General features: G+C 40.3%; 1 protein-coding gene across 1 annotated transcript in view; it reads right to left on the reverse strand.

Annotated features, from left to right (window-relative positions):
- Positions 1 to 1,547: 1,547 nt before the first annotated feature.
- Dytn (dystrotelin) overlaps positions 1,548 to 13,434 on the reverse strand; it is a 51,663-nt gene continuing 39,776 nt past the window's right edge. Inside the window, exons 11-12 of the mRNA XM_052749649.1 lie at positions 11,561 to 12,050; positions 1,548 to 1,916 (exon numbers count right to left, since the gene is read on the reverse strand). Of these exons, the coding sequence (XP_052605609.1) occupies positions 1,813 to 1,916; positions 11,561 to 12,050 (594 nt within the window). The 3' untranslated portion in view covers positions 1,548 to 1,812. The remainder of the gene's footprint in view (positions 1,917 to 11,560; positions 12,051 to 13,434) is intronic.

The raw sequence follows: 13,434 nt of genomic DNA on the forward strand, positions 1-13,434 counted from the left end.
TACAACTTCAGGTGTCACAAAATCGTCTTGTCTTTTGTCCTTTTCAGCCATTAAAAACAAACAAACAAACAAACAAACAAACAAAACAAAAAACCACATCACTTTTAGCTCATAGCCTGTACGAAACAGGCAATGGGCAGCTATAGAGTGCTGACCTATGCTGTGGTGTGTGCTCATCAAGCTCATGAGGAAGACTCTGGGATGATACGTGAAGGAAAGTGACAGTATTCAGTGGCAAAAGCTAAATAAAAATTATGGTTGACTGAAAAGAAGAAAAAAATCACATATTGGGATTAGATTGAGAGAAAACATAGTCCTAAACATGGGCCTTACTGCCCTTCGTAGGCAATCCTAGGAGTGATTGATCAGTCTTCCTGTCACAAGGACTGAAGGCCAAGATGTAGGAGTCACAGCAGTATTTATTGAGAGAAATAAGAGATTAGTGGCAAGTACAGAGCCAGGCACAGGGTTCAAATCCAGCATGAAGTGTCGGCTGAAAGACTTTGGAAGTCATTTGACCTCTTTGTGCCTTCTTTTTTTCTTATAAAAGAAGCTAAAGACTCCTTAGGTCTGTCGTGAGAACTGAATACAGTAATGCACAGAAGATAATTAGAAACTGTGTGTTCTAACGGTAAAAGGATGTTAAGTATTATTCTAGATAGCAATATAAACATCAGCTCTAACAATTCAACCCCAGGGGTGAGGACCCCTCTAAGTCCTTTGATAAAACTCATCACACATGTGGGGTTTTTAGAAAGAAACACTTTTTAAAAATCTGAGCTGCTTGTTGATATGTATATGATTGTAAGGAACGGTACAAAGACATCCATGTATCTTTTGTTCAATTTCTCCCAACATGAGCATGGCATCCCTATACTACAGCATCCCAACTAGAAAAATGACAGTGGGGTAACCCAGATTTGAAACAGTTTTCAGCAGTTCTATATACACTGTGTGTGTGTGTGTGTGTGTGTGTGTGTGTGTGTGTGTGTGTGTGTGTGTGCTGTGCTTAGTTCTTTGCTGAACCTGCTGTTTAACAGGAACATCAGCTAGAAAACTGGGCTGTTCATTCAGTGCTACCCATGACACTTGAAGGTTGTTTTTTACATTCATGGGGATCACACAGTTGAGGATTACTACCAAAATATATAGAGTGGCTGTCTGATGGAAACTCAGCTACCTGGATTTGATCTACTGCTGCTGTGTTGCTGTGGGATGGTCTGTATGTCAAGTGTGTTGCTGATTGGTCAATAAATAAAACACTGATTGGCCAGTGGCTAGGCAGGAAGTATAGGCGGGACAAGGAGGAGAATAAAGCTGGGAAGTGGAAGGCTGAGTCGGAGAGACACTGCCAGCTGCCGCGATGACAAACAGCATGTGAAGATGCCGGTAAGCCACGAGGCACATGGCAAGGTATAGATTTATGGAAATGAATTAATTTAAGCTATAAGAACAGCTAGCAAGAAGCCTGCCACGGCCATACAGTTTGTAAGCAATATGTGTCTCTGTGTTTACTTGGTCGGGTCTGAGTAGCTGTGGGACTGGCAGGTGAGAGAGATTTGTCCTGACTGTGGGCCAGGCAGGAAAACTCCAGCTAGTGTGGTCTCTTTCCCCTCCTCTGCACTTCTTCGCCCTCAAAGTTTAACTCTACGTTGAAGAACTAAGATACACAAGTTGGGAGGTTAAAGAAAATAACCCCAAACCCAAGTTCATACCCTCGTGTCAACCACTCAGAGAGATGCTCAAGGTTTAATTCTTTTAAGTTTGGATCTTGAAGAAAGGTTCTTGTGGCCTTTTAGTTTGGATGCCTTTTCACTCCGAGCTGGGTAAGGTGACTTGATCCACAAGGGCAGAGAAAGCCCTGCACACCTGCTCAGCTCTACCGTACAGCTCCACGTCCACTGAAGGCTGCGGACCTGAAATCAGTAAGCAGAAGAAAGAACCTTTAAGGAAAATAGACCTCCTGGATCCCAGAGGTCTCTGTGGCTACAGCTGTCACCTGCAGAGAAGAATCAGATCCCATCTTCTCTCCATTCCCTTTCCCTCAACAGAGAAGGTACCCTGTTCTTAACTTACTATGGTCTGTCCTACTCATCCATCCTGGCTGCTAGAATGAATCTATGGGACCAGAGAGCCCCACCCCCACCCCCAGAGTGCTCTCACAGAAACATTGCTGTATATCATAACCTCCTGAAGAGTGTTGAAACACACGGGTAACCACTCCCCGCCACAAGAGTCGTGTTTGGGCTCTCTGGGGCCAGCCAGCATATCTGTACCTGCAAGTTCTAGGTGACACTGGTGCAGCTGGTTGAGGAGCCATATTCTCAGACCACCTCCCTGCAGCTAACAGGAGACAGAGACCCCCCCCAAAGAAAGCCACAACTTGTCACAATGCGAAGAATAACCAACTGTGAGGAGCTCAGCCTCAGTTGATCCATGATACAACACAACCTCTATACCTAAGGCTCCGGGAACATGGAAGGTGGGGTAGAAAAAGCCAGAGGACCAGGACATCTGCGGTGAGACTGTGTCTTCTATATATGACAGGGAAGTTGTATCCATGAAATTTCAGCAATATGGCTGTCTTATTTAAGACCCAAACAGTGATAACACCAGTTAAAAAGCCAATGTGGATGGGGAAAATCTCATGGGGCTCCGCCCCTCCATGAAGAGCTACAAGGAATTAATGGCTATCCAGAGAGAGGGAGAATCAGTCTTCCCCAGTGATGAGCTCTTTAACTGGTTATCTAATACCAAGTCGTCAATCCTAGAAACATACACACGCAGCAACACTGTATGGGCTTAGTGGATTGTACCTATACATTTGTTCATTTTTTACATGGCAACATTAATAACAAAAGAAAAAGAGGCCATGAATTTGAGAGAGAGAGAGAGAGAGCAGGGGCTGGAGGTAGCTATGGAAGGGGTCAGAGAGATAAGAGGGAGCAGGAAGGAAGAAGCGATGTAAATACAGTACATATACATTAAACTAAAAAATATTTAATTTTAAAAAAGACATGAGTGTTCCCCACAATCTGTCATAATAAAGATTATTGTGTTGTAGAACTAATTTGGTAGCTGCTGTTAAAAAATTTGATGTATTATAATCTCTAAAACAAGAGAATTTTTATTTTTTTAAAATCTGTTCTTATTTATATTTAAGTATCCCCTAACATGTTGAAGGAGTAGATAATTTTTTAAAAATAAAACATCCTAAACTGCCAAGAATGATCATCTGTAAGAAACAGGGTAAGTGAAGGACATATTAATGAACTAACTTTTAGAAAAGTTGCATACTTTGGCATTTTACTTCACAGTCAACTCATATTATTATGTAACTGAAGAGACACGAGATCATAAAATGAAGACTCAGAAAATCTTTGGATAGTGATAGGACTCTATTGTAGCTATATCTGCACTGTTTTCTGTGGGATTCAAGATGAGTTCAAATCATCATTACTCTACGAATCCTCTCACATTGTTCCAGGGATACAAGGACCTTGGACAAACCAAATTTTTTTCCAGCAGACCACAAATTTTAATATATTATTTTTCTCTCAAAAGTAATACAAATTTTAAAATTTAAAATTATATTTATTGAATTGTTTATTTATTTATTTGTTTGCCTGTGTATGTGTGCGTTCACACATGTGTGAGTTTGCACCTCAGCACATGGGTAGATCAGAGGGCAGCTTGCAGGGTTCAGGTTCAGTTCTCTCCTTCTACCATGCAGGTACCAGGGATGGAGTACATGTCATCAGTCCAGGTAGCAAGCTCCTTGACATGATGAGCCACCTCTTCTGCCCCCCAGTAAAAACTTTAAATATAGCGATCCAGAAACAGGACAGTAGTGATCCATTCCACAAGCGTTTTTCTTCTTGTTCTTCTAAGCTCCACTCTTTCAAAACTATCTGAAGATATGACTCACCATCTAGCCCACTACTTGATCTGTACTTGTAACACACACACACACACACACACACACACACACACACACACACACACACACGCGCACGCACGCACGCACACACATGTATGCACGCATGCGAGCTCATAAACAGATTAAGTAACAGGCTATGTACAAATATGTACCTGGATGTGTGTGTGTGTGTGTGTGTGTGTAAGTAATATAGCACATAGATTAAGCACTAATGAGATGTAGTATCTGTGAAACTAATGGTCCAGAGAGAATCACAATAGCAAAATTATTCACTTAAATATAAGTCAGAAATGTGCTAGAAAGCTATCAGTAGTAGATGGAGAGACTAGAAATTATTGGAGCATCTAGTCTATGATTACTCTTCTGGGTGACTGAAACACTGAGCCCATATCCTTTTAAGAGCAATCAAGACCATCAAGTGGATGCACTCTTCATTTCAATATTGTGGTCTTCTGTATTCCTCTCTAACATATTTACTTTCACCAAATGGCATTTGGGCTATAATAGTTTTGGCGGGTAGTGCTCTTTTTTTTTTCAGCATTTCTAACACATCAGATGATTTCTTAGCCCGAGAAATATGTTTATCGTGTTATGAGGGTCACTTGCCATGTTCAAAATTTTCTTTTGTATTTGATTCCTGACAAGTTGATTATAATGTGTCTTGTTTTGTGGCAGACTCCTTTGAGTTCATCTAATTTGGGGTCTTCAGGGCTTCATTTTTCTGGCACTCCACTGTCTTTCCAATACTTGATGTTTTGGACTGTTGTTTCTTTGGCTATGCTTTCTGACTCTGTCTGTTCTGCACCGAGAACCTGTGTAACAGTTACAATGCTTTCTGACTCTCTCTGTTCTGCACCGAGAACCTGTGTAACAGGTATAATGCTTTCTGACTCTCTGTGTTCTGCACCAGAACTTGTATAACAGTTACAATGGTTTCTGACTCTCTCTGTTCTGCACCAGAACCTGTGTAACAGGTACAATGCTTTCTGACTTTCTCTGTTCTGCACCGAGAACTTGTATAACAGGTACAATGCTTTCTGACTCTCTCTGTTCTGCACCGAGAACCTGTGTAACAATCACAATGGTTTCTGACTCTCTCTGTTCTGCACCGAGAACCTGTGTAACAGGTACAATGCTTTCTGACTCTCTGTGTTCTGCACCAGAACTTGTTTAACAGTTACAATGGTTTCTGACTGTCTCTGTTCTGCACCGGAACCTGTGTAACAGTTATAATGGTTTCTGACTCTGTTCTGAACTGAGAACTTGTGTAACAATCACAATGGTTTCTGACTCTCTCTGTTCTGCACCGAGAACTTATGGAACAATCACAATGGTTTCTGACTCTCTCTGTTCTGCACCGAGAACCTGTGTAACAGGTACAATGGTTTCTGACCCTCTCTGTTCTGCACCGAGAACCTGTGTAACAGTTACAATGGTTTCTGACTCTCTCTGTTCTGTACCAGAACCTGTGTAACAGTTACAATGCTTTCTGACTCTCTCTGTTCTGCACCGAGAACCTGTGTAACAGGTACAATGCTTTCTGACTCTCTCTGTTCTGCACCAGAACTTGTATAACAGTTACAATGCTTTCTGACTCTCTCTGTTCTGCACCAGAACCTGTGTAACAGTTACAATGCTTTCTGACTCTCTCTGTTCTGCACCGAGAACCTGTGTAACAGTCACAATGGTTTCTGACTCTCTCTGTTCTGCACCGAGAACTTGTGTAACAGGTACAATGGTGTTTCCACAGCATCTCATCTCTCTCGGGCTCTTTTCACTCCTTACTTTTCTCCTCCGGCTAACTTCAGATGCTCTCTCTGTAGCTGGATTTGATTTTCCACTGAGTCCTTCCACGAAATTTTTCTTTTCTTTTCGAATTTCTGCTTAATGCAACACACTTTGCTCTTTGTTACAACTCTCATTTTTCATTTATTGCTCGCCTGAGCTCATCGACCGTCTTTCTGGCAGTTTATAAATATTTTAAGTTATGTTTTAGGTTAGCCTACAAAGTAATGGGTTTCATTATGGAATTTTTACACACAGGGCACTAAACTTTGTTCCTATTCATTCCCCTTCTTCACTACCGTTTCTCTGCTGTGCTTGCCCTTACTGGCTACCTTTCTTCCCTCAGGTGATTCCCCTTCCTGCTTCCCTATTACACGTGTTCCATTATCTGGTGGTTATTTTGAATTCTCTGTCAGGTGACTCATTTATTTCTCCTTCATTAAGGTCTGTTTTTAGAGCTCTGCCTTGTTGCTTTGACTGGACCAAGTGTCTCATCGTCTTCCTTTTTTTTACCCTCTCTTTGTGCTAGTGCCCACACAGCTGGGAAAAAAAAAGTCACAACTTCTCCTACTTTTCACTCAGTCTCATAGAAGCTCTTCATGTAGTCTCATGAAAAAGCCCTTCATGTATTCTCATAAGCAGAAGTGAGACGAACTTCTCAAATCTACCTATTAGTCCTGGCTTCTGTTTTTGTTGTTAAAAGCCCTGAGGGTGTAAAATGTACAGATAGTTCCTTTCAATCCTACAAGACAGATGGTTTCTTACAAAAGTCCCTACCCCTGTCACCACCACTACCACCAACAATAATAAAGCCAGAGCCCACACTTCCTGTAAGAGCATCCTAATGTTTCTATGAGACTGTAATTGGAAACAGATGAAATCTTGGGACTTTAAGTTTTCTAAAAGAAAATTAGGTAATTCTAAATTGCATATTGTGAATTATTATGCCATTTGAATTTAGAAATATGCTTGACTCTTTTATAATTTTCCTTCTATGATGCAATGGTGCATGTATAAACACATATGAATACATTTATATAGAGATCTTGATATTGCTTAAACATGCATCAATCCTTTATCATTATTTATTACACTGGATCTTAGAGTTACAGTGTCAGATACATAGTCAATCTGTTTTCTTCCACAGCAAGGATGTGGGATTTGTGTTTTATTTAGCTTCATGCTTTTATTTTATTTTATTTTATTTCCAGACAGGGTTTCTCTGTGTAACACTGGCTGTCTTGGAACTTGCTCTGTAGACAAGACTGGCCTCGAACTCACAGAGATCTGCCTGCCTCTGCCTCCTGAGTGCTGGGATTAAAGGTGCACATCACCACCACCCCACTTAGCTTCATGTTTTGTACTGAGTGTGAAGAAGGAGCCTTGGCAGGTTCTTTCATTTGGGCTTACCCGGTGTTTGCTTTCCAGGCGTGCCTGCCTGCTCCTGCCTCACAGCTCCTGTCTTCCTGGCCTACAATTGAAACAAACAGGGCCAAATGGAGGGCAAAGTTACAGATTAGTTATTAGAATAATAGATATTAGAATAAAAAGAATTTACGAGGTGTGCATGGGGAACTTCACCTCAAATGGAAAGAAATAATGAAATTAGATAATAAAACCAGAGGTTATGTGTTTTTCTTTTATCATAGGAGAAAAGAATATTAAACATTTCTTGAAATCTATTTTTTTCCTGAAAAATTTAATCTAATTCATTTGCTACTAACTTTCAACATTCAGAATTTAAAGAGGTTCAGGGACCTCCTAACATGCCCCTCCTCCCTCTCTCTCTCTCGTAATTATAATTCCCATGGTCTCTGGAAATCTCATTATCTTAGGTCTTGATACTGAATCATTCTATTCAGCTAATGTAAATAGTGGCCTCAAAATGATCACCAAGTTTTCCATCTCATTCCCATTAAGCTTTTAAGTAATATAAAGTTCATCATCTTTTACAAAATGTGGTTTCTTAACAAAACTGTAATCGTAACCTACAAAGGCAATCAATTACTAGGCTAATTGCTGTACTAGATGAATACAGTGACCCTCTGCTGGGTAAATTTTAGGCTATTATGTATCAATAGTAGGTGTTTCTAACTTTTTAAAACAATTTTTTATACAAAAGTGGGACGGTAAAGTGATGAGAAACTTTTTGCTATTATGTGATGCTTCCACTAAAAGTGTGGACATAAACTCAAGTAGATGATAACTTAATTTAGCTGCATTCCCCACATGCTTATGGGTGTGGTTATCATACATCTGGCTCTGATTAACTTTAGTGTAATGTTGGTAAGTCTGCATAGTTAATGTATAGTTTATGGGGAATTTTTTTTATATAATCCATACTAATGGTAAAGTAGAGTTTGAAAAAAAAAAGGTTATATCACACCAGATTAAAATAAGGATAAAAACTTAAATATAGGGTTGGGGGTATGGGCACAGCACTTGCTTGGCATGCACAGGGTTGATTCCCCACACTATATCAATTGAGAATAGTGGTGATATATTGTGCACCCTAATAAAGCTTGCCTGAGGATCAGAGGACAGAGTCAGCCACTAGATTAGACATAGAGGCAGACAATGGTAGCACACACCCTTAATCCTATGATATGACTCAGGAGGCAGAGATCCATCTGGATCTCTGTGAGTTCAAGGCCATGCTGGGAACAGAGCCAGGCAGTGGTGGCACACACCTTTAATCCCAGTACTGGGAGGCACACATGCCTTTAATCCCAGGAAGTGACGGCAGGGCAGAGAAAGGTATATAAGGCGAGGAAACAGGAACTAAGGCAGTTCAGCTTTTCGGGTGAAGACTCAGGATTTCAGTCAGAGGATTCATGGAGTTGATGAGGTAATAGGTGGTGACTGTGGCTTGCTCTGCTTCTCTGATCTTTCAGCTTTTACCCCAATATCTGTTACTGGTTTTTTTTTTTGTTTTGTTTTTTTTTGTTTTTTATTAAAAGACCATCTAAGATTCGAACAACAGAGAATAGTGACACATATCTGTAATCCTAGCACCGGGAAAGTAGAGGATGGAGAACCAGAAATTCAAGGCTATCTTTTGATACATAGCACGTTTTAGGTCAGCCTGAGCCACGTAAGATCCTGTCTCAAAACAAACAAACAAGCAAGAAAACTTCTAGAAATACTCGAGTGAGCAGATACACAATGAAAAATACTATCCACGAGGATAACACATACACACTCATGCCTTATTCTTGAGCCATACTAAAAAAAAAAAAAAGATGACTAATACAGAAAAAAGGTAATACGTTTAAATCTTAAAAATTAGCATTTTAGGGGGGTTTGAGGAGATTAATCAGTGAGTAAGGATACTTGCTGCACAAGCATGAAGAACTGAGTTCAAATCCCTCATGCCCACATCAAAATCTGCGCAGGGCTGCACACAGGTATAACCCAGTGTAGTAGAAGATGGAGACAGAGCGTCATTAGCACAGGCTGGATGCCAGTCTAGCTCCAGGTTCAGTGAGAAACCCTGTCTTGTAGAGAGTGAGAGAGCAGGAACCCCGATGTTCTTTCCTGGCCTCCGTGAGTGTCTGCAGGTACAACTGAGACACACCACATGTGTATATTTCACACACAAAGGAAAATTAGTATTTTTTTTGAATTATAAGAATATTTGTATAATAATAATAATAATAATGCATACTTCCTGTAATAACATCTCAATGGTTCAACTGAGACTGTGAACAGAAGGAAACAGGTGAAAATTTGACACTTAAAGAGTACTTTCTAAAAGATTAGGTAATTCTAATTGCACATTACACATGATCAAATCATCTAAACTTAGAAAGGCACTGACTCTTTTATAATTTTCTTTTAAATTTTATAATTTTCTTTTAATGGTATAAAGTTGATAAATACATATAAATATATTTCTATATACAGACCTTGATAAAGTCACTTAAATATGCATTGATCTTTTACCCTTAGGTATGAAACTGGACAAATGTTGTTAAGATATTAAAATACAGATCTAGATTATGAAGAATCTAAAGTATACACTGTAATGACTGCATCTGTGAGGGCTGACTCAATAAAAAGTTTTAGAATTCAGAAACCTTCATCGGCTCACTTGGAAAACAGAAACAAGGCAAAAAAACAAGGCAAAGATGCGCCAAAGTAAAACTGTTTCAGTAAGGCCCAATTGACCAGTGACATTTTCCTGAAAAGGTGAAGTGGATATTGACTTTGTTTTGAATACTCATCATAACCCCAAGGATGCTTAGGCAGAACTACAGTGCATGGAATTTTGTGTTGGTTTAAGAATTGGGCATAAGGAGTTTTCATTCTGTCTTCGTTCTGTGCCCTTGACATCTCTGAGAATTCATTTCCTTTTACACTATGACTGTGACTTCAGCTCTATATACTGTAATACTTTCTATTTCATTGACCAGACCCTACCAAGGTCTGTGTAAAGTTGACATTATTATGTGCCTAGGTTGGAGCTCTCCAACTGTCCCAGGCTGAATTGTGACCCTCAAACCCCCAAGTTTCTATTTTAAAGGTTTAATTCCAGAACCTCAGAGTATAACTATATTTAGAGACAGGGTCTTTAGAGAGATAATTACAACACTAAATGGACTCAGAGGTTTTATTTTTATTTGTTTGTTTGTTTGTTTGTTTTGTGTGTGTGTGTGTGTGTAAAAGATAATCCAGTTAAAATGAGGTCATTGGGATGGCCTTATTCAAACATGCCCGGTGTCTCTAAAGGAAGAGAAGGATGTAAGCACACATAGGCTGAAGGCCATGTAGACACAGACAGAAGACAGCAACCAATGAATGAAGGAAAGAAACCTCAGAAGAAGCCAGTGTTACTGACACCTTGAGCTTGGACTGGTAGCCTCCGGGACAGAGAGAAAATCATCCCTTCTCTCCTCCTCTCTTGTTCTCTTTCCCCCTGCCCTGCCCCCTCCAAACCCTTCCCCTCCCCTCTGTCCTTTCCTGTCCTTTCTCTTTTTTATTTTTCACTTTTTAAAATTTCTTCACTCATTTTTCTTTTATTTGTTCTCAAGTTCCCTCCTCTGTGCTGCTGGATGGTATCTGTGGAAAACTGGTATATTAAGGCACAGCTTTGTGGAGAAGGCCTCTTCCAGCACAGAAACACACACAAATGCCACTTTCACTTTCCCACAAGTCTCTAGATTATACGGATTTCCTACTGAGAAACTGATGACCACAGTAAACATGTATCTGTATATGGTCTAAATAGAAAGTAGAAAGTGAGATTACAAAACGGAGTTTTAGTAGAGGACCAAAAGCCTTCATAACTTAGCAATGAGTTACAGCTCACAATGACAATAATGGTGGTACAACTCAGAACAGAGATACCTCACCCAGCCATGCCGAAACAGGAGCCTTATTGTCCTCATTTTAAAATGGTGGCTTTGGGCTGCTCAGTTAAATGCGTGATTCAAGGTTACTCACAGTGACTGCACTTTCAAAATAATACATATTTACTTAGTGCTGTATGCTAGATGTGATAGCAAAGCCTCACATGATGGTTAACCTTTAGTGCTCATGGTGCTCTTATGAATTAGCCAGTGCCGGGAACTGAATTCCAAGTCTGAGTAATGACGTGAAGGTCAGTGTTTTAACAGGCAGCCCGAGTTCCTGGCCATCCCTCTCTTTCATTGAAAACCTTACCTGATCAGCACTCCTCAAAGCGGAGGTATATATCTGTGAATTCAAGGCCAGCTTGGTCTACATAGACAGTTCCAGGCCAACAAGGGCTACATCCTGAGACCTTGTCTCAAACAAACACACAAATAGCAAACACCACACAACTCAAAGGACAGAACCCAAAGTCCGCCTCACCTGATGGCGTGCCTAGGTCGAAGGCATCCAGGAGTCTGGACAGCAGCGTTTGCAGCCCCTGTTCATGAAGGTCGTTCCTCCTTTCACTGACGAGGTTTGTCTCTTTCCCTGCGGAAGGTGCCACAGCAGAGCTGCTGGCTTCAGCAGGAGGAGTCTGGGGATTGTCCTGCAGTCCCTCCTGACAGGCAGAGGGGGCGGTACGGACTTCCTTTAGCCTCTCCTGTGGGTGGCCTTGTGTCCTGGTGCTCTGCCAAATGGTCTCTGGGGGTTCAGAGTTCGGTAGAGCTTTCCCTGAACTTGTTTGACATTTGTGATTTCTGTCAGCCTTGGCAGAGTTAGGGAGAAGTTCCCATTTTGGACCGTACCTAATGACACTCTTGATGTGGGAAGAGTCTCCTACTCTCCATAGCCCATCACTGCGTAAAGAATCATCAATCTTGGAGGCTGTGTTTTGAGATGAAGATGAAGGATGGAGTGGTCGCAATATAGCCTGGGTAAAGAAAAACTTCTTTAGGAAGAAATAACTCTTACTTTTTCCACAAATGCATTTCATTTCATCATCCCAACAACAATGGAGGCCTGTCTCTTGCTTCACTCTTGATATTCCATTAATTTTATTTCATGCTGTTCCATATAAATTTAAAACTCTAGAAGACTGGGATAGCTCAGGTTGTAAAATGTCTTGGGAATAACGCCAGAAATTTGAGAAAAGAAAAAAACAAAACAAAACCCATCTAGGCCTGAGCATGTCTGTCCCTAAAGGTGTCATAAAGAATTTCTGAAAAACATATCCTCACGGTGATTGACAAGCACAGATTATTACAATAAAACATGCTCCTAATGATAGGCTTCAGAGGTGTGTTTTGAGGGACTTCATGTGAAGCTGGAGGTACAAAAATTTAGGAATGTGTTCCACTGTTTTCAAGGTTGGGCCCAGGGTCCTCAGGACCCTAGAAGTTCTTGTAGGAGTCTGTGGAGTAAAATGATTTCTATAATGATTCTTTGAATTGTTTTCTATTACACTCCCATGAGCACAGCGGGTCAACAATCAGCAATAAATGTAGACATCACTGGCTCGGCAGGGATCCGGGTGACATTAACACAGAAAACTCCTATACTACCAGTTAAAAAGCAGACAGCGTCACTTACTATCTTGTGGAGTAGCAAAAACTTCAAATTTTCTTAATAATCTGTCTTTTCAATACTGTGTGCAGTGAAATGGAAAGAAACCATATAGAATTTCAGATACATCCTGAAACACAGATGTTGCCTCTTGTGCCAAGGAAAGGCCGACAGATTATAATCAGTTAGACTGGGGTATTAGGCAATGATTTTCTTGGGGGGGAAAATAAGAAGAAAATGAACATGACACTGCTGAGAAAATTACTAACTTTATTTGACTGTCATTTATAACAGTCAAGGTTTCAAGCAATAATTAAAATTTTAGAAAGCTTGTATCTGCCACGGGTGAGTGGAACAGCTAGTCAGTTCTTAAATGTTTTTTTTTTTCTGACAACATCATTGGTGAAACTGAATGTGAGAATTTTTCTTCTTATCTTTCTTTCTTAAAAAAAAAAAAAAAACTTGTATAATGAAATCGGCAAGCTCTGGGAAGCTCAGCGAGTCAATATTCATCACGTGGCCAATATATGTTACAAAATGAAACACGGATAGTTCCGCTCAGAGAGCAGCTAGAACTCTGGGATTTTAATAAAGTCGAATATGAAACAGATCTGGTTTTAGATTTCATAATGCACCTATCCTTTAAAAAACAATTGTTTTTTTTTTTAATGTTTGATGTTGTGTCAGTGGGTAATACCTTAGTTATATGAAAGGCTACAGAAAGATCTCTGTCTTCCTTTTAACCGCACTGC

The sequence above is a fragment of the Peromyscus californicus genome, unplaced genomic scaffold, assembly GCF_007827085.1.
Source record: "Peromyscus californicus insignis strain IS unplaced genomic scaffold, ASM782708v3 Scaffold_21__1_contigs__length_65335640, whole genome shotgun sequence".
NCBI classification, from domain to species: Eukaryota; Metazoa; Chordata; class Mammalia; order Rodentia; family Cricetidae; genus Peromyscus; species Peromyscus californicus.